General features: G+C 41.0%; 1 protein-coding gene across 5 annotated transcripts in view; it reads right to left on the minus strand.

Annotated features, from left to right (window-relative positions):
* The window catches only part of LOC117426902 (myotubularin-related protein 3-like), a 47,411-nt gene that overhangs the window by 13,372 nt on the left and 12,327 nt on the right, over nucleotides 1–21,712 (minus strand). For all 5 annotated transcript variants that reach the window (XM_059033340.1, XM_059033341.1, XM_059033337.1 and 2 more), the window contains 14 exons: nucleotides 19,769–19,841; nucleotides 16,735–16,824; nucleotides 15,875–15,991; nucleotides 13,990–14,072; nucleotides 12,184–12,350; nucleotides 11,705–11,801; nucleotides 10,947–11,060; nucleotides 10,224–10,426; nucleotides 9,225–9,356; nucleotides 8,505–8,616; nucleotides 7,943–8,138; nucleotides 7,295–7,480; nucleotides 5,946–6,116; nucleotides 5,094–5,239 (listed from right to left, as the gene is read on the minus strand). In XM_059033340.1, the coding sequence (XP_058889323.1) occupies nucleotides 5,094–5,239; nucleotides 5,946–6,116; nucleotides 7,295–7,480; nucleotides 7,943–8,138; nucleotides 8,505–8,616; nucleotides 9,225–9,356; nucleotides 10,224–10,426; nucleotides 10,947–11,060; nucleotides 11,705–11,801; nucleotides 12,184–12,350; nucleotides 13,990–14,072; nucleotides 15,875–15,991; nucleotides 16,735–16,824; nucleotides 19,769–19,771 (1,817 nt within the window). In that variant the 5' untranslated portion in view covers nucleotides 19,772–19,841. The remainder of the gene's footprint in view (nucleotides 1–5,093; nucleotides 5,240–5,945; nucleotides 6,117–7,294; nucleotides 7,481–7,942; nucleotides 8,139–8,504; nucleotides 8,617–9,224; nucleotides 9,357–10,223; nucleotides 10,427–10,946; nucleotides 11,061–11,704; nucleotides 11,802–12,183; nucleotides 12,351–13,989; nucleotides 14,073–15,874; nucleotides 15,992–16,734; nucleotides 16,825–19,768; nucleotides 19,842–21,712) is intronic.

A 21,712-nucleotide genomic window follows, 5' to 3' on the forward strand; every position in this document is an offset into this window, starting at 1 on the left:
ATGACTTCAAGGTAATTGGGTTTACATTTTTTATGCCGATTTTAGAAATAGAACTACAGGCTGTATTCATAAAACATTTACCACCATGCTAAGTTAACACTACTTTTTTTCCTAAAAAGAAAACAAAAACGCTGATGTTACCCAGTAAGATAAATTAGAAATATATGAATATGGCCTGTATGACCTTTGAATGTTTATTAGTTGTCCACATATCCATAGACTAAAGACTACATTTCACCACTGCATCGGATTTGTAATTTTTTCCTTATATTCTTTTTAAAATGACAATACATATTTTAAATACTACGTTTGTTGTAAGGTCAGGCAACACACAGCAATCCACATTTACTAAGCTTCCCCACCAGTGCAAAGCTTATACAATTGTAATCTAAACAGATAAATGCATTCATTGTTAATGGCACTAAACTAGAAAATCATCACGTGTTCCTGAACATGCTATAGCATTTACAGCAAAGTACATTTGTTGCTGTCTGCTTGTTTATGTAAAATCACCTTAATATCTTTTGCAACTTAATCACGATTGTTTTTATTTTTTTATTCACAAATCCTTGGTCGACTTATATGATATTGGGGGCAACCCTGTCTGTCTAAATGTCACTATATCTGCTGCGTTATGTAACTCATGCAATCATTCAAAAGAACATTTAAAAGGATTTTTGTGTGAGTGACTAAAATATTTTTAGGTCAAAAACGAGAAAAGTAAAAGCTATTATTTAGTATTTCTGTGATAGAACTAGGACTAAAAATAACTTAGGCAGGAACTCTCTTAGCTAAGCTGTGCATGTTGTCATGCATATTCAAAAACCACAGAGGTAGTAATACTAATTAATATGTTTTGTAATATATATTGTTAGCATGGCTACACGTGACCCGCTCCAATTCAAATCAACACCAATACAGTCATTTAGAATTTTAAACAAAAAACAATGTAAACCTCAGTTTTGCAAAGAAGTATTTAACAATGGAAACGACAGCAAGGCTTTGAAGATTGCACACACCCTCGGATGGTGAATGACGATTTAATGACACTAACCGAACAAAATAGTTCCAGTAAATCTGACCTAAAATGTATTGCCATCATTTTCATTTTAGCATTTTCCTACATGAAAGATGATGACATTATGGAAAAGGTGAATTAGACATCAGTGAAGAAAAACGGTCGATCGCTCCGTGCCGATACTTGATGCTGCACTTCCTGGTTCCCGTATTCTACTTCCTGTAAAGGAGCGCAGTCGAGTTTGAAAACACTGTCATGGGAAAAGCAGCTACAGGTGACTGGGAGAGCGAGCCAAGCTGTGATGGCCGGCATTTATAATGTTTTTCATTTACATTAAATGCACTATGTAACACAATTTTTGTTCCTGGGTAGTAAGTGTTATTTCCTAATTGCTTATGCCTCAAAAGTATAGAAAATGGCTATTATTCCTCACAAACTTTGCTTTTGTGACCAGGACAGTGATATTTTGAAATTTACCTATTTTCAATGAGAAAACAGGCGAATTTGTGTCTTTTCGTTCACATGTCAGAAAAAAACAACATATGAATCCAAATTAACATGTATTTATACTAAAGTAATACAAAAATGACTACAAAAGATTTAGAAGTGAGTAGTTTTTCGAGATTTACGATTATACTGTAAATCACTTTCACGAATCAGCCCCCAAATGTAGTCTACCATCATGTTCTCGTTATACTGTCCTTGTTAGCGGCGTTCAAAGTCCAGTATATCCTGGTGGAAGCGCTCGCCTTGCTCATCCGAGTACGCTCCCATGTTCTCCTTGAATTTATCAAGATGAGCATCAAGGATATGGACTTTGAGGGACATCCTACAGCCCATTGTGCCGTAGTTCTTCACCAGAGTCTCAACCAGCTCCACATAGTTTTCGGCCTTGTGATTGCCCAGGAAGCCCCGAACCACTGCGACAAAGCTGTTCCAAGCCGCTTTCTCCTTACTAGTGAGCTTCTTGGTGAATTCATTGCACTCCAGGATCTTCTTTATCTGTGGTCTGACGAAGACACCGGCTTTGACCTTTGCCTCCGACAGCTTAGGGAAGAAGTCTTGAAGGTACTTGAAGGCTGCCGACTCCTTATCTAGAGCTCTGACAAATTGTTTCATAAGGCCCAATTTGATGTGCAGTGGTAGCATCAGCACCTTCTGGGGGTCCACCAGTGGCTCCCACTTGACGTTGTTCCTCCCCACAGAGAACTCGGTCCGCTGTGGCCAGTCCCGCCTGTGGTAGTGCGCCTTGGTGTCCCTGCTGTCCCAAAGGCAAAGATAGCAGGAAAACTTGGTAAAACCGCATTGGAGACCCATCAGGAATGCCACCATTCTGAAGTCTCCTATGACCTCCCAGCCGTACTCATCATACTTCAAGGCGTCCAGCAAGGTCTTGATGCCGCTGTAATCCTCTTTGAGGTGCACCGAGTGAGCCAGGGGAAGAGACGGGTACTTGTTACCATTATGGAGCAGCACGGCTTTGAGGCTCCTGGATGAGCTGTCAATGAAGAGGCGCCACTCATTCTGGTTACAGGCGATTCCGATTGCCTCGAACAGACTGGTCACATTGTGGCAGAAGCAGAGCCCATCTTGACGGGTGAAGAAGCTGGAAAAAGGTTGGTGATGCTTCCTCTGATCTGCGACTTGCACACTTTCATCCAACAAGTTCCACTGCTTGAGCCTAGACGTCAAAAGCTCGGCATTGGACTTGGTGAGACCAAGATCTCTAATCAAGTCGTTGAGGTCTTTTTGGTTGGGGTAGTATGGGTTTCTCTCCTCAGCTCCACCTCTGAAATTGTCATCTGGATCTACAACGTCTTCCTCGCTCTCTGACTTGCTGCTCTCTTCTAAAGACGGCTGCTCTCTCTCCGGAGGAGTGGGTACGGGGAGCTCATGGCAGTGTGGCACCGGGGCGATGGATGAAGGAAGGTCCGGATACGTGATAGCAGGTGCATTCTTGCCAGTCCGACGTTTGGAAGGGTCCACCATGCAGAAGTAGCAGTTGCTTGAGTGGTCAGTGGGTTCCCGCCAAATTCTTGGGATAGCAAACTTCATGGCTCTCTTTTCCCCTCTGTACCATCCTACAAAAATACATTTATTTCACCCATGACTAATGTGTAAGAGACTCTCGCAACATTTTTCATATATGATATATTTTTTCAATAACATTGAAAATTGTAAAACATTTTAAAATTAAAAACTTTTACAATTTTAAAAATTAACAAATTTTATAACATAAAATTCCGAGCAACAATTGTCCATCATACCTTTCCAGAGTTTTTTTGCAGTGCTCGCAGGTGAAATGAGGTGCCCAGGGTTTGTCTTGATCCCCGACAGGCATGCCGAAATATGCCTTGTAGGCCTCACACATCTTAGCAGATGCTTCCACGGAGTACTTTTTCGCTCTTGTCTTGATAAATTGGCCGCAGACATAGCAAAATGCGTCTGCCGGATGCTTGCAGCCTCTTGATGCCATCTCAGAAAAATGCAGATATGTATCCACTTAGGCAGCTGGAACTAAACTGATCTGGTGGGCTTAAGGCCCCTGTATTTATACTACTATTTATATTACTGGAAAGTTCTAGAAAGTTCTAGAAGTTACTCCAAGTTTACTCAGCACTGAATCTATCTGAAATGTTCTAAAATAGGTAAATTTCAAAATATCACTGTCCTGGTCACAAAAGCAAAGTTTGTGGGGAATAATAGCCATTTTCTATACTTTTGAGGCATAAGCAATTAGGAAATAACACTTACTACCCAGGAACCAAAAAAAAAATAAAAAATTTGTTACACGGTGATGTCATTACATTAAATACAGGTTTAGCAGAATGTGTGCATATTTTATATGGGAAAATGTGACATCTATGAAGTGATGTTAATGCATATTAGGTTCAATTTACTGGGGTTATTTTATTAGCTCTGTGTACTTTTTGGCTGAATACCACTGCTGGAGTACTAGCTTGTGTTATGAGATATATCTCTGTTCATAGTTTTACCCCAGCTTTTGCTAGAGTGATTTCCATTTCTGCTTCAAAAGACAAAGTGGAATACAGCTGAATTAAATTAAACATATAAAAACACAGAAAACATTCTGGTTCAAAAAATCTTCCAACTGTATTGTACCTTCAAGCACTCCAGATGGATCTGTATTAAAATAAACCTGCTGGAGTCAATAGGAAAGTTTTTGGTAGGAGGTAAAAAAGCATGCTGATGATAATAATACCACTACTAATAATAAATCTGCTGGTTAATGTGGATGTCTTCATGAATTGTTGATTATGAACTGCTAGATTATGCTGATTTAATCTGTGAAAGTGAGTGGTTTTGTACTAAAATCAACAGCTGGTTTCACTAACCCTGATTAACTGAGACTACATCGAATAAGGTAGATTAGTGATAAATTGGGGTTTAAAGTAATTGTAGCTAACAAAATAATTCCATAAATCTTACCAGTCGGGCACTTCCACTAACTTTATAAGTCTCAAATGTGGAGTTTTGAAACAAACGCATGTTATACAGGTGCTTTCAATTTAAAACATGACAACTGGTACTATACTAGGTTCAAGAAAGTTCTCAGTTTGCTTGCCTTGCCTCCCAGGAAGTCTATTACTGCTTTATTTTCTTTGTAATTTCACTCCAGTTGTGTCTTTCGGGTCAAAGCATCTAACAGGCTACAAAGCTTGTCAGTCATTAGGGGAAGCTGATGATTGGTTACCGACAGGAAAGAAGGCCCCAAAAGGGATGGGGACAATTTCCCTTTAGAGGTGAAACGATCCAGGAAGTGCAAAAAACATGTCTTTAACCTAGTGTAGTACCAGATATCAAGATTTAAAATGAAAATGCATGTCTGCTTAAACGTGTGTTTCTTTCAAAACTGGACACTTGGGATCTATATAGTGAAAGGATGTGCATGGTGAAGAAAATGTATGGAACGAGTTTGTTAGCTACAATTACTTTAAAAGGCTACACTGTATATCAACACATGCATGCATCAAGTCTATCACAGCAAACCCCCTCCCCCTTGCCCTCAATCTGGGGTTGTCTTACTTCACAGAGGTCAGGGCTGGAGGCTCACCTTCCCAGGGGTTGATCCTCAGAGGTGGAGCCTGGGACAGGGTACGGTGCACACGATTCGTCAGTGGGGGTGGAGGGGGAGGGGTTCGGCAGGTAGACCGCACTCCACAGCATCAGGTTGCGGACATGGCACACGGGGTGCAGCACCTGCGACAAGGAGAGCCAGCGAAGCAGTTAGGACACCTTCCTGCATCACTGGGATAATGAAAGGGGTTTATAGGATAGTGAACACATGCGACCATCAGTTTTGTTTTAGGCGTATGTTTCTGACCAATGCTTTCACAACCTCAAAAACGGATCAAATTACAAATGTTAGCTACAAATATAAATGCAACTGAAAAACAAAAACAAGGTTTTCCGGATAAGTTGGAACTCGGGCGAGTGTTTTTATGACCATCTTCCTGGGATTGTAGTCCATTGTATAATTATTTCTACTGCTAGCTAACTTCAAAATCCTTCACTGCTTTTACCAGTAAGTGCATGCAACAATGTGAGCTCAGATCAGTGTTGCATACTCATGATTTCCTAGACATCACCCTCTGGCTTAACTGAATCACTAACAATATGCATGGGGACTTTAAAATACTGCCTATACTATTCTATTCTTTACAATCAAAGACTATACATTATACCGTTCCTCAGCCAATCAACTTGCACATAGTGATGGTGTTAACTGGCGACAAACATTCTTTAGGACTCTAAATGAGTAATTTATTTAGGGGAAAATAGCATGATAAGACATGGATTTACAATTCAAAATAAATGGAGGTAATTTGGTGCTCTAGCTCTGGCTATACTGTGCTTGTTGAAGCATCACTTTGAGGCAGCGTGGAGCAGCCTGAGAGGGGCGCACCGTTTCTGAGTGGGAGGAGTACAGCATGTTTCGGAAGGCCCTGTTGGCAGGGCGCAGCAGGGACCACACGGAGCAGCTCCTCTCCTGCGTATGCCTGTCCTCCCGCTCCTTGCCACTGTTACACAGGAATGTCCCAAACAGACAGGAGTAGGTGTGCTGCACCAGCTTTACCTGCAGACAGGAAACAAACAGGAAACTGAGACATGGGGGCCAGTTACATCTACCCCAGCTACACCTGTCATTTCAAAATCAGAGTTTTCTACATTATGAAAAGGTTGATGACCATGACACATAACAGTATGTACAGAACAGTATAGAAAAATAATTAGGAATTAAACGTTTAATCAAAACTTGAAAAGCGAGATGTATGCAAAAATGTGATTCTACCGACGGCTGGGTGACAGGACAGACACCTCCATATATCTCTAGATATATGCAGAAATGTAAGTGTGACCGTGTCACAAAGACGGCCGGAGTGGGTGGCGTCAGACCAGAAGCAGGAAATAAACAGACAGAGAGGTGTGGTTTGGTGAAGCTGAGCGAATGGTTTCGCTCAGCATTTAATAAACAGCACAGAAAAGAAAAGGTTTGAAACAAAAACACAGGACACGGCACTTGCGCCAAAATAAATAGACAAACAAAACGTACTAAACACTTAACAAACGGTGCACGGAGACAAACAAACACAGTGAGTACAAAACACTTATTATTATTATTATTATTATTATTATTATTATTATTATTACTTATTTTAACTCCTTTCTCTCTCCCGTTCTCCACTCTCGAACACCCAACCCCGACTGAAAGAAACGTGCATCTATATATACTGTTGTGCTGGGATTCAATTACTAATTAATTATTCACTTGAATCCGAGCACGTGAATTAATTCTGTGCAACCCCGTGCACACATATTACATTTAACCAGCACGTGAAGTGATTTGTGCCCTCCTCGTGCCTAAATACAAATCTACACTTTTTAAATACACGTGAAACACAGACCCGTTTATATCCCGTGTACCAATGACTATACACCAACATTAACACACGCACGCAACATACAACACATAATATGCACACAGGGGCGGGGCACATTGCCACAGACCTACAAACGGACTGCCAGACACCAATTCACTCTCTTCAATATTTATTGATGTGCAAGTCAGATGCACGGCGTATTATGTGTGCCCTCAGTAGTAAGGCAAACCCTTTGTTAAGGCCACATCTTTGACATATGCACTGTGTGGACATTTGTTCTGGCTCTCCCACTATAACTCCATCACTGGGGATATGCATGCCCTGTGGGGGACAGAAATCAAAGTGTACAATTTTCACAAAGACTGTGCCTCACCAGGAATGCCTCGTTGAACTCAAAGGAGCAGGGGAACTGCCTGTGGAGCTGGTGCACGCAGTCCAGCCACTGCAGGAACACGGGGCAGCGTTCATTCAGGTCGTCGGAGTTCTCCCCGTGGCCACAGCGATCCGCAAACTTGTGCCCGAAATCCAGCCACTCCGTCTCCACCAGCACCTGAAAACCCTGCAGGGAGAGAGGAAAGAGTCAGGGTTGCTATACCACCTGTGGTTGGGATTCAGTGGCTCCCCACTATTACACCTCATCTGTACTAAACAAATCAGAGAGGAACATGTATATTTTTTTATTTTGCATTACTCCCCCTTGTTCTTGTGAGTCTGAACACAAAGTTCCAAGTGCCTCCAGCTATACTGGCCAGGGCCAACTGATATGGACAACCAGCTACAAATGGGAAGCTGCTAGAAATGAGCCGATCTTTAAATTATCTTTTGATCTGCTTATGCATCATACAAGTAGTCTATCAGGACCATCACACATATCATATTGAAAATTGCATATCGTATTATGTATTGTATCATGACGTTGGTGAATCTTTACACCCGTACTCCTCCAACACATCTGATTACAGCAGCTTTTGGAATGCGCCGGCAATCCTGAAGACACTACTCAGCCTGCATGCAGACCCACCTCGATGGTTCTGTAAAAGGGGTCGAGCAGCAGCTTAGACAGAGCCACAATCTGGGGGGTGCGGTCCCAGCCATCAGAGCAGTGCACCAGCACCGGCCGCAGGTCCCGGTCCACTGCATTCACCACCAGTAGAGACGCCTTGAGCAGCACAGACAGGTGCTGCAGCCACTTGGTGCCCTCCAGAGCAGACAGCCAGCTGTGGGGAAACACAGCGAGTGAGTCAACCAGCAGGAACACCCCGATGGACATGATAATAAAATATATAAAGAAACTCAAAAAGTTACATGCGCCAGATATATAAACTTGTGTTCATGTGGAGCGCTGCAAATCGGAAACAGTAGCAATCTGTATTCCTATCTGACAATCCGATTGCAAGAAAAGGACAAATACTCAGCAGTGTGCTTCAGTTACTTGTTTTTTGAAAGCCTAGGTCTAAAACTGGTCCAAAAGTAAAAAGCGCCCTTGATGTAACAAGCAGTTATATGGAGTGGACTATTAATGTGAATGAAGTTACTGTGTGAATTAAAACAGCATTAACTGACACACGCAGATTTGAACTTACTTTGCAGGATCTGGCATCTGTGTACAGAGCAATCGTAAGGACTGGAAACTCTTTCGGATGGAATGGATGTTGGCCATCCCCATAAACACTACTTCACAGTTGGGATAGTACTCTGGAAGGGAAGAGGAGAGAAACACCAAGTCAGGTGCAAAGGTAAATATCTCAAAAACAAAAAGTGACGTACTAGGGCAGCAGTGTGGAGTAGTGGTTAGGGCTCTGGACTCTTGACTGGAGGGTTGTGGGTTCAGTCCCCGGTTGGGGACACTGCTGCTGTACCCTTGAGCAAGGTACTTTACCTAGATTGCTCCAGTAAAAATCCAACTGTATAAATGGGTAATTGTATGTAAAAAAAATAATGTAATATCTTGTAACAATTGTAAGTCGCCCTGGATAAGGGCGTCTGCTAAGAAATAAATAATAATAATAATAATAAAACTACCAAAGTATGGTAGTCGTATTGGGTCACGGGTCCAATTTGCACTACGTTGTGAAGAAGATCTAAGGAAAATAATTCCCTGAATGGAGCTGTTTAGGAGGCAAATGTGTCTCAATATTATATTACACAGCTTTACTAGAAAGCGATCCCATAATAAATCAATACAGTGTTGCCATATTCAGTTGGTCACAAGGAAGGAGTCTGCTGCAATATCACACAATTACATTTAAAATCCTCAGTTTTAAAGCACACAGTAACTCTGGAGTCAGGTAGTGCAGGCTCACCTGGGCACTCACAGCCGCCCCCTTTCGCTCTGTTGGCGACAGCAGCAGCGTACGACCTGGCATCGAGGATGAGGAGCTTCTGTGGTTGGATGGCCAGTGACTCCACTCCGGTGCTGTGTGTCATTGAGGCGTCTGAAAGGGAGACAACTCTCATTAACAGCAAGCAAATCAAATCAGTAGACCAGTTGACCGAATATTATATATCCTATTATATGTCTGTAAAGTTACTTAGAGCTGAAAAAGTAAGTATATTGTAAACCTTGTTATGCAGCATCCGGGATATATAGCAAATTAGAGATGGTAGCATGATAAAAAAAATGGTCAAGCCACAGCTAATACAGCTTAGTTTGATACAATCTGTCTGTTTTTAACAAGTGAGCTAACAAATGTACTGCAACATCACAGTGGAATGACAAGGTGAAAAATCCATTGGTGTCAGATCGGGTCGACCCAAGTAACTCACAACCTGGGGGAGCTGCCCACTGAACCAAACTGTCGAGTCATACAGGCGCACTGACTGGAGACAAACTCCGATTGAGACATTCCAGTCTCACAGGGGCTACCCCGGTGGCATGGAATATACCTACACAGCCTCTGCAAAAACCGGAACATATTCTCTTTCTGTAGTTATTTTTAGGCACTGCTCTTGCAATGAACTCTCTCCAGTAGCTGACTAAGTGAATTAATATAAAGTTGCACCATTAAAAAGTTGCCTGGCTGTTCAACACAGCAGACAGCAGTGGGTCTCTGATCCCTCATACCATTGGGTTCAATCCTCAAGGACAATGATATTTTAGAATTGCATATCTGATGCCTGTCCATTACTGTGACCAATTTATTATCTGCTTTTTTCACCACTGTATGTCACAAACAGAAACTCAATTTTTAAAAAGCTCACTATTTTCAAAGTTCACTTAATTTATCATATACAAGTTATGAACCACACACACTGCATCTCAAAACTTCTCTCCTGAGAATGTTAGAAATGTCCAAACTCACCAAACTCCCCGTCTGAGATGTCTGTGCCGTTGCTGTAGTCCCGGAGACAGTTCCCGTTGGCGAGGTGCTTGCTGGAGCTGCAGTCGATGGCACAGGCCTTGGCGATGGATTGGACCAGGTGCTCATCGTCAGCATTGCGCCACCCCCACCAGCTCACCTCGGGCTGCCCGCAACGGGCAATTACTGCCCCCGTGCTTTGGTGCCTGAAACACACACGTTAAAAAAGGGGGCTCAGCACCCTCTTCTCCTACTGTTCCCCTGCTGTCCCTTACACTTCGTGTTGTGGTATTGGGATTTTTAGGTTTTGTTCACATCAGATGCAATTTGGAAATCTAAATCTCTTCAGGCATTTAACTTTAACTTGCACATGCACGTCTAATTTTGCTATGCTGCTGTCTTTTTGGTAAATCCAATAAAGCTCCCTCTTTTTCCTGCCACTGTGCTTAACAGACCTATTAAACCTAATTTTATTGTGGCTTACCAGACCATATTTCCAAATCAATCCAAAGCACGTCTTAAGTATTGCCTTTGAAGGTTATGCAGAACAATATCATCCAATAGCATAACATGCTTAATGTTTATTCCTGTTTCTATTTTTGTTTTCTAAGCCGTTTGTCCTGCCACAATGCTGCAGGTGTTTTGTCAAACTCAAGATGAGATGTTGCATGGATGATGGTGTATAAAAGAAAGCTGGGGATCTTGAAGATTCCCTCCCCAACGCACCTGTACACCACGGCTGGGAATCTCTTCCAGGACCTGAAGCCACCCACGCTCTCCAGCTCCTTGTCTGTGATCCAGGCTGGCACAAGCAGCAGCTGGGGATAGCTGGCACACAGCCTGCCAGCGCCATGGACAAGCGGAAGACAAAAAACAAGAGACAGTTACATAACTGACTGAGCGAAAAGCAAGGGCACAGAGGCAAGATAAAGGAAGGATCTGTTCCCAGCACCCAGAAACAAAAAACAGTATTGTTTTTCGATTAGGAGGGTAGATGGCCTGTATCAAAGCAAGTAGTGTCAACGTGCTGTGTCAAGCCTATGAGGAGACAAATAGACTGAATCAGACATAATTGAAGATAAAACACTCGCCAACATACAAATCAGTACTAATATTATTATTATTAAATAAAAATAACACTAATCTTAATATTTATAGTAGTATTTATTTTAAAAATATACATGCATTTTCATGCACAGTGATGTGCAGCAGTGATCATCCACACAGTCCAGGTTTCAATTGGGAACTAAATATCTGTTATTTACAGCTCTTACATGTTATTGTTTCTTTTGGGGTTTTTTTGGGCAGTTTTTTTATCTTGCAAGTGAATCAAACATCCCCCCTCCCCACCCCAAAGTCTGTTTTCAACACAATAAAAAGGGCATCCGAGATACGGTTGCTCATGCTAAGAATAAAGAATTGTAAAGCCTTGGTATGACTTCTTTGATGCAGCCCTAATATGGAAAAGTGCTGGAAAACACTACCTGTATTTGTTGTTTATTTCCGTTATCCTCCACGCATTCTGCAAATCGAAACCCATTCGCTCCACTTCATTCTTAAACCTTGAGGTCACGTGCTCTCCTGAGGGAGAACAATGCAGGTAATGAGAGGATTATTACAACAGAACCTGGGTTTGAATGCCAGATATCCAATGATCACCCTCTTGTATTGTGATTGTGTATCTATAAATGATCAGACACTTCTTCACGCAAAGCATGGTAAAGTTATGGAATGTTTTTGATGTTGAATCACAAGATCAATCAGCTATTAGGAACCAGGCGAGTATTGATAGATTCCCCAAACAAACTTAAATAGTTTCATATTCACAGCACAGAAATCACAAAAGAGCGGTGAAAAGGGAAAACATGAGGGATCAACCACCACATTTTATTTTATAAAACTAAATTAATACGGAGTTCATTTTTAAGGCGATTCAGTTCCTTATGTTTCGTCGAGCTGGTACCTGGCCGGCAGAGCTGCCCATGCTGCTCCTTCTCCCCAGCATACACTTCCATGCACCAGGCATGGAACGCGAAAGAGAACAGTTCCTCCAGGTGCGAGGGAGGACGGATCCCACCGTTCAGCCTCTTCAGCCACTCCTGGCACTGCTCGAAGGTGGAGAACTGACATCTGCAGGCAAACACACCATCAAAGCAACTGAAACATTCACCTGACTTAATCATTCATTTCTGAGCATTTGACTCAAGTACAGATACTGCTCACATTTCATTGATCATCCAACCTCCTAGTGGTCTTATTCAATCACATGCCATAAGGATGAGCACATGCCTACTGGTTCTTATAACTGGAAGGTCAAAGGATTGAAGGTAAAGCAGTAGTTTTCAACTCTGGTACAAGATTTTTTGTTCAACCAGGAACCAAATATTTATTCAAACATGTTTTCAAGTGCACATATAACACCGCTTACAGACATAATTGGCCAGTTTCAACAGCAGTTAGATACTGTATCACCAGACTGCAAAATACAGTGGTGCACAACTCAGGTCATGGAGGGCTGGTGTCCCTCCTGGTTTTTGTTTTAACCATACCCTAAATTAGTTAATTGGACCAATTAAGCTTATAATAAAGTCCAATAAAAGTACTTTAGGATGCACTTGGAATAAAAACCTGCAGGGACACCGGCCCTCCAGGACCGAGTTGTGCACCACTAGCAAAATAGGGGGCTGTGTGGTCCAGTGGTTAAAGAAACGGGCTTGTAACCAGAAGGTCCCTGGTTCAAATCCCACCTCAACCACTGACTCATTGTGTGACCCTGAGCAAGTCACTTAACCTCCTTGTGCTCCGTCTTTCAGGTGAGACGTAATTGTAAGTGACTCTGCAGCTGATGCATAGTTCACACACCCTAGTCTCTGTAAGTCGCCTTGGATAAAGGCGTCTGCTAAATAAACAAATAATAAAATACATTAAAAGAAAAATGACAAACACAAACCTGGCCTATTTGTTGAAAATGTGATCAATGGCAAATGGGTGTTGTAAATACACTGTACAGTACAAGAACATGTGTGCCTTAGGAAATAGACATATACATTCTAACCCACTTCAGTGTATAACCGATTTAAGTGTTTATATAATTAAAAGGGGTTGGAGATCTGCAATCCCAATACGTATTATAAAATATTACTGCACTGGTAACAAAATGCATCATGTTATGTAAGTATTTAGCATTTCTTTGAGGCTTCACTTAATTCAGGTCAACAATAATTATTTTACTTGAATAAGAAAACACAGCACCATCAGTTTATAACGCATTTTACTTTAACATACAGTAAATGATAAATAATGCACAGTGATGCACTTTCAAGAATTAAATGAAAATAATTGTTACTTAAATGCTGTATGTACGTCACAGACAATTCTGAAAACTGTAGTCATTCAAGTCTCTTCACAGATAGAAATCATTATCGACGTACCTGGAACAAATGCCATGCTTATTTTAGCACATCATAGTCCTTTACATCTCTTCATGAAAAGTTTCCTTTTTTGCGGGAATGTATTGAAAGCGTTCACGTTCCTGAGACCAGGCCTGTGCCTGTTCACATCAGTTCACAATGTTTGTTAACTGCATAAAAAGCTATCAAAAAAGTTTCACCGCTCTACAGTAAAACAGGAATATATACTTACAATATTACACTTAAACAGGGTACATTTAATGATGCAGCATCGGTGACGGTTTTGGATTTTTGATGCTGTATGTAGATACAGTAAGTATCTTTTTGAGATAAGCCATCCACCCTCTACAACTGCATACCTGATAACTTTACAGTCTTTGCAGATCACATGAAGCTGGAACATATCTCGACACTCCACACACTCTATCAGCTGCAACGGGACCTTTGGGAGAGAGGACAACACACCGAGTTAATCACACTGATGAACCTCTCACGAAACTGTAAGAAAGCTCAATACAAGTAGTTTATGAGAGTGTAAAATCAATAAACAAAAAAAACCTAATTGAGACAAATGCTTCAACAAGAAGTCTGCCATCTGTGTTTGACAAAGACGACTCGTCAAAACTTTGTCTTATTTTTATAACCAATTTTCTACTTAATTTCACATAATATCTCATGATTGTAACCCATAGACTAAAGTGTAAAATACGTGACAATGTTGTGATAAATCACTGATCAGTAAAACAGGGGTTGAGCTGGAAAATCAGGATGAAGAGCAGGGTTACAGTATTTAAAAGAATACTGAAATAACAACCAGCTTCAAAACTGAATGTCAACCAAAGCCCATCAATAACGGCACAATGTATTGCAGTTTAGCATGTATAATCTTCTGTAAAAGAGCAGAACATTATAAGTTACATTCACAGCGTCATACAGTTCCTGTTGTAGACTTATATAACAAGAAGTCATCATGCACAAATGTGAATCACACACAAGGATCTATAAAACATTTTATTTTGATTTTAGCTGCAGATCTGTTGGTTCCCATTTGTATTTTTTTAATGAAGAAATAGTGTCTCCTAGGTGACTGACTAGACCTTTAAGTTCTATGTTAATGTTCTTTAATGTTATTAGGTTATGTGATCTTTTCTCATTGTTCATGTTGCTCAAATAAGATCACAAAACCCTTGGAGGTGATTTGACCCCCCCCCCCCCCCCCCCACCTCCAAGACTGTTTATAAGCCCTGAATTATCAGGCTTGAACCTGAAGGCTTTGTGTTGTCTGAAGGAATTGGTAAGGGGGCTGTTAAAGCACACATGCTCAATTCAAATAATGTAGGTTCTTAAGGCACCTGGATCTGTACTGCTGATGAGATCTATTTCATAGGCAACATGACAGGCAGTGGTTCTCCACAATCAGTTAGTTGAAGTTAGACCTTAACCCAAACCCAGCATGTTGAGCAGAGCTGGCCCCATGTTCTACCTACTGTATACAGCCTCTTTACAGTGCAGTAGACTGTGGTGATTTCTTTCAACGTGATTTTAAACCAGCCAAGAAAAAACAATACCTGACGGCCTGTTTTCCTACTGTAGTATTGTGCTGCTATGACTTATTCACTTGTTTGAAGTGCTCAGTGTTAGTCAGGTAACACACAATTGAACTCCATGCAGCAGCTCAAGAACATTGTGAGATTTAGCACGCCATTCCTTTGCACAAAACTAGTCTGGATACTGTTTCCAGCTCTGCTGGTATGGTACTTACTGACACTTCACAAGAGCAAGTTTGAGAATAATGCTATAGGAAGAAAAGAAGACCACAGTATCAAAACAGTAGGATGATATTATACACTGCATAATGGTTGTTTTTTCTATTCAATTTCTTATGAGACACTATCCTACCTATAACTTTCCACCTAACCACTCAATCACACTGCTTCCATCCCAGTCCCTCGACTCTAACCACTAAGCCACACTGCCTCCCTCCCATTCCCTCTACACTAACCACTAGGTCACAATTCCTTCCAGTACCTGAGCTTTAACCATCTGACATCAATGCCTTCCATTCCTCAGTTCCATCCATAAGATCCACTGCTTTCCTCACAGTAGGAAAAACAGCCTCCCAGTCCTGAGTTCTAACCGTTATGCCTCTCAACCTTCTACTTTACAAATTCAAAACTTTCATATCTAAAGTACTGGGCTGCAGATGAGGGAATAAAAACATGTGAAGACAGATAACACACTTACATTGACCACAGACTCCTTGAACTTGATGTGCAGCCTGTAGTTAGACATTGCAATGATGGCATCCTCTGCCCTCCCCACATACTCTGTGAACTCTCCATGCAGCTCAGGGAAAGGGACCTGCAAACAGAAACAACCACAGCACAGGACTCAGACTCTTAATAAAACAATAGTTACAGTCAAACACATCCTGTAATACTACTGAAACTGCAAACCATACACCCATAGAAACAAGTGGTTCTCCTGAACCTGGAACCAGGCTGGATGCTTTTGTTAAACTAGAACGTTCATACATTAAATCATGGTAACATACTAAACGCTTTCAACACTGCAGACTTGTAAAGAAGTCTAGGATGAATGACACCACTCAAAACTTATTTAGACACTTAAAACAATTTCATTACTTATCTACTCCATCGCTGACCACTGTGGAGATAATCAGCAAACGTGTGAAGTGTATGTTTAGATGCAAATGCTGTTACAGGACTTCTAGTGAATGTTAACGGGTGAAAACCTCCTGGATGGCTGCAGACAGACAGCCATAAAGAAGGAGGTCAAACTCACCTAAGAAACCCCCCCAGGGTGAAGACTACACCTACAACATTTCAACTTTGCAACAAATATTCCCTGGAAATGCATTCTAATGCAGACTATTATAAACATTGTAATGCGTAGTAGGAACCCCATTGTTAGCGACTTAAGACTAGCGCTGCAGTTTGGTAATGATCTTAATTTCAATGAACTTCACTGCAGACAATATTCACCAGGCATGGTAGAACCAAGAAGTGCATTGTGATGCTATGTGTTTACTGGCTTGCTTATGAATGTGCTTGACAGCACCCTCCCTCAGTCTGCCTGCTTACCTGCAGACTCTCCTCCTCTAACACTGGGTGTTTCCGGGGGAAGATCTGGTTCGCCTGGATACACTCCAAGCTCTGCTGTCCCTCGTCATCCTGGGAAAGAAACACAGTGGAATGAGATCAAGTGTCAAACTCAACTCTTAACTAGGGGAGGCGGACATGCCATCAAGAGACAGCCCTGGCTAGCTGTAGCTGAATCTTTTATTTTAAGGTTAGCATTTTAGGTAGCTTTAAAATCTCTTATACCATGAAGGGCATCATTTTGGCATTCTGTTTTCATCAGGTAGTGTAAACTGAAGCCTCGTCCTCTGTGTTTACCAAGACATGCAGAAAAACATCATATTTGTGCAGGGCAAGACAGCAACGTTCAAATACGCCAAAAAACCTTGTATGAAATGAAGCTGACCTTGCAAATTAGAAAAATAATTTTATACTCTAAGAACATAAAAGAATGTAGTTGACTGATCTCAAATCTTTGTCAAGAAGGGTCTTAAAAGGATCCCAGTTATTCAGCATCAACAACATGACTTGTTAACCCAATCCATACCCTCAGAGTGTCTCCTTCCTACCCTCTGTCCTAAATTTATTTTCACTTAATTTTCAGCTGTGTCCTCTGGTACAGGTTTCTGTGCTGCGTTTATAGTATTGGTTATGGTTAACTTTGCCAACTCTTTTAAGATGGTGAAGACTTGAATCACGCTCCCCCTAACTCTTCTTTGTTCTTTGCTGAACAGATTTAAGCCCATCTGTATATTACTTCAAGCCCTGGGACTAGTCTGGCTGCTCTTCGTTGAACTCTTGCCAGGGCCACAATGTCCTTTTGTTACTGTGGTGACCAGAATTGGACACAGTATCCCTACCATCTCTATGTCGTTGATCATTCTGGCTGCGTGGGTTGTATCTAACTGTTTACACGTTATCAATAATGGTATTTAATCACTGCGATTGTGATTTTGCTTGGTATATCCTTTAAAAGTCAATTACTGCTGATGACATGGGATTAATGAAGTATAGGCAACAAACCTCTGAAATGGTTTACTGTGTCTGAGTTGTGGAAACATTCAGAGAAGATACTCTAAATCCAGTTTACACCAAAGCATAATTTAAGATCCATTCAGGTTTAATGGATTGTAAACATGAAATAAAATGGAAAAATCTCTGTCCCATCCTGAGCCCAAGAGACTTGAGGAGTTTTAGGCCCTCTTTTATTCTGCCTCTTTCCAACTTTCTGAAGGGGCTTCTGGTCTAATCAATCCAGGGTGAAGGTTATACTATGTAGCAACCAGGTTTTTTTTTGTTGCAAATACAGCGCTACCCCATTATAACATGACCTGTTATAGTGCGGAATCGGTAATAATACGGTAAGGTCGTGGCTCCCATTTCCCCCATAATGCAATTTGACTTGCAAACATTGGGTGAACGTTCCAGACATACAGTACGAAGCATGGTAGACAGTAAAAAACGAAAATCTTTCTCTGTTAAAATGAAACTCGATACGGTGGACAGAGTAAGAAAAGGTGAAACTCAAGCAGCAGTTTCAAAAGATTTAAAGAGGTTTTCTTGATAAGATTGACTCCAAAGAGGGCTGCTCTAAGAGAAAAAATGTGCTGCGCTAAAGAGTGAGACCAACTGCTGTGTGAATGTGCTGCTGTGAGAGTGCAAGACTGTTTGTTGCTTTTGGTGCGGCACAGGCTAACTGGGGCCAAGAATAATTGTCCCAATAAACAGTGGATTCGAGTACCTGCAAATTGTGTGTGTCTCCTTCCTTAATTTTCCACCGTATGCTACAATATTAATTTGGCTTGTGGACATTGTGAATCATTTTGGGAACAAAAATGCCAGTCGTCTCCCAATTATGGACCCCAACAACCGCATAATAACGGGGTAGCACTGTACATACCAAACTTAAAACTGGCTGCGATTTTGGAACCACTTGCAAATGTCTTTGATAAACAGTGAACAGTTAGCAACCCTGAAGACTACACGGGGCAGTTTGGACCAAACTAATCCTGAAAACGACTCTTACAAACCAACTTAATCCTGAAAATGACTCTTCAAGAATACTACACACAAAATGGTGTCTAGTTCATGAGTAAGCAACACTGAACATCTAAAACTGGAGATCCAATTATGCTTGAGTCTCAAGCCACTGTTGGCTGGGCTGAAACAACTGACAAAAACCAACACTGGGCCAAAGAGGGCTTAAACCCAATGATAAAGAATGATTACAGAAACAAGCCAGATTTAAACTGTGTTGTCCAGTTATGAAAGACATAGCTTTAGCCTGACTGTGCCTGGCTTCTACTCATAAACAAAGTTCCCCTGTATTTACTACAAAAAAGATTAGTGCAGACCATTGCTAGAAAACCTGAATGAATGTACAGCAAATTGTGCTGCCTGCTGAATCAGCGTGATCACAGTGTGTCTGGCCAGGCCTGACATTTTGGATTAACATGCCTGACAGCACAGTCTGCTGAGAGCCAGTCAGCGACGCTCTGCGTCCCAGGGAAGCCAGCCACACAGAAGGGCTGCAGTCAGTGTACGGTGTTCAGCAAATTACAGGCCAGCTCGGCACTCTTGCCACATAGCCTCAAGGTTAGGCACACAGGGCTCTTTCACAAGTATTCTTTTTTTTGTAACATTATAATTTTTTTAAATTTTTTTTTAAACTTGTAGGTCATTCTAGATAATTGTTAGAACTTGGACTGACCAAATGTGTTTTGTTCAAAAGACAGACAGAGGGAGGTAGGCTGGCTAAAGCACTGTGGAACAACCTACATGATTAAAAAACACATTTATTTACACGAAAGTCACATTGCTTCCATTATGGCTTCCAAAACAGTTTCCAGATCCTCAAATATAGAAGTTGCAAGCTAAATTATTTGAGGAGATATCATCGGTTCTGCTATATCCTGTTGTAGGGTTTCTGGGATTCAAACTAATGGCTCTATGGTAGACTGCAGCGCTACACTAATACCTTTAGAATATGATACAGACTCTTTTTTACAGAAAGGCATTACTATGGAGAGTGGCTCACCATGCCCCGCACCACAGAGTGTCTGGATTCCTCCTGGGAACAGCTGCCTTCTCAGCTCAATCTCACTCTCGATCTGTGGAAGGAAAGAAAGCAGGGTCAGTGAAAGATAAATGACAGAACCTAGACAGGGAACCAGAGGGCACCTCACAACACAAACAAATCCCTGCTCTGAGGAAAAAATGACCTACTTTAAGAAGTGATGAAACCAAGGCTTTCAAACCAGTTCTCTTAGACCTAACTGGTATCACAGAGAAACCATGAAAATGGTCTTATATGGTCAAAACTGTAAAAAAAAAATACCAAGAGATGAATGAACCTAACATCAAGGTTACATAATCAAAGCTGTATTGCAGGGTCATATGAGGGCGGGTGTCTGTGTATGAGGGTAATATCGGCTCTGGTAGAAGTGAACGCACCAAGGCTTTTTAAGAGCTGGGAGTTCCGATATAAGCCATCACCAGATCATCGCAGTCCTATACATCTATTATATACTGCTTCGTTATTAATAAAGGGGTTAGAAAAACAGCTAAGATTTGTTTTCTAATCATTACCAAACTATTTATTCCAATGTCAATTTTCAGTAAAGAGGGAAAACTTTGGGAAAGGACTTTGCAGTTGAATAGAATTTGAAAAGGTGTTTCGGGTATGATTTTAAGCAGGTGATGTCAACCATGCTGCTAGGGAGAGCACAGCTGATGTCATAAATTGGGTTTCTATGTGATGTGTTGTGAAATACAGAATGTGAAACGTGCGCTCCGATTGGCTAAAAGATCCTGAGCAGTCTGTAATGATAAAACAGCTGCCATTTCCAGGATCAAGTAGGGACTAAACAATATAACCTAATAAGAGTTTTTGTATTTTCAAATATAATTTCTATAGTAAAAATATATACATAGCTGTATTAAAAAAATTATATATATATATATATATATATATATATATATATATATATATATATATATATATATATATATATATATAATATATTATATATAATTGCAAGTCAAAGTATGAGGGCTAGCCAGCCTGGTTCATGCTTCACGCTCCGATATAAATGGTCTGAGACAGTGGCCTTACCCAAAGGTTTGTGATCATCTTTTGCTGATGAGTCTGCAATCTAGAGAGGAACCTGCCTTTACATTTAAATGCAAAGCATATTTGTGGCTACTGGCAGCCTAGTAAATTTGCTTAATGATTTGACTCTTCAAAGACGAGCAGTGACAGTAAATCTTGGTAGAAAAATTCAATTTGGCCGTCCAAAGATCAACATGTCATATTCTAATTTATTATCGACACTTAAAGTCCTTCTCAATCCTCACTTTTCTGAACAGTGGTGATCGAGAGGGTTTTTATTTGGAAAGTGTCCCTCTATAAGGCACTCAGTAGGCAAAATTCCATTTTCAGAAACACTTAAATAAAGACTATTTTTCATCCACTGTAAACTAGGTCAGCACAAATACACTTGATTTTCATGTGCCACGTGAGAATTGATGTTCACATCAATGTGGTCTTGTCTGAAATTCCCTATGACTTTTTGTAAAAGTGACATTTTCCAAGTAAAGAAACAGCTAGTTGGAATAAAGGGATCAGCTGTACAAATATGTGATATCTACAAAAAAGGACCATCCAAATAAAGATGTGATTATCTACAAAGACCAAACAATGGGATTGGTGGAGCCGGATCATGAGAAGGTGTTGTACTAAGCGGATCTGGATCAGGCTCCACTGATCTGTAATCTTGATCCAATCCTTGAGAACTGCGAGGCACACGCCGCAACTAGGGAAACTGACCAACAAGACATGAACATGTGTGGTGCGTAGTTTAAAGACCCCGGCTGTATAATTTGTATCCAGCCTAATATTGGGAAAAATGGCAAACGGGTGGACAGAGATAGGAGGTTGCGCTAGTCTTGCACAATTGCACTCATTAAATAATGCAAGTCC

This window comes from Acipenser ruthenus, chromosome 11, assembly GCF_902713425.1.
Source record: "Acipenser ruthenus chromosome 11, fAciRut3.2 maternal haplotype, whole genome shotgun sequence".
In the NCBI taxonomy this organism is placed as follows: Eukaryota; Metazoa; Chordata; class Actinopteri; order Acipenseriformes; family Acipenseridae; genus Acipenser; species Acipenser ruthenus.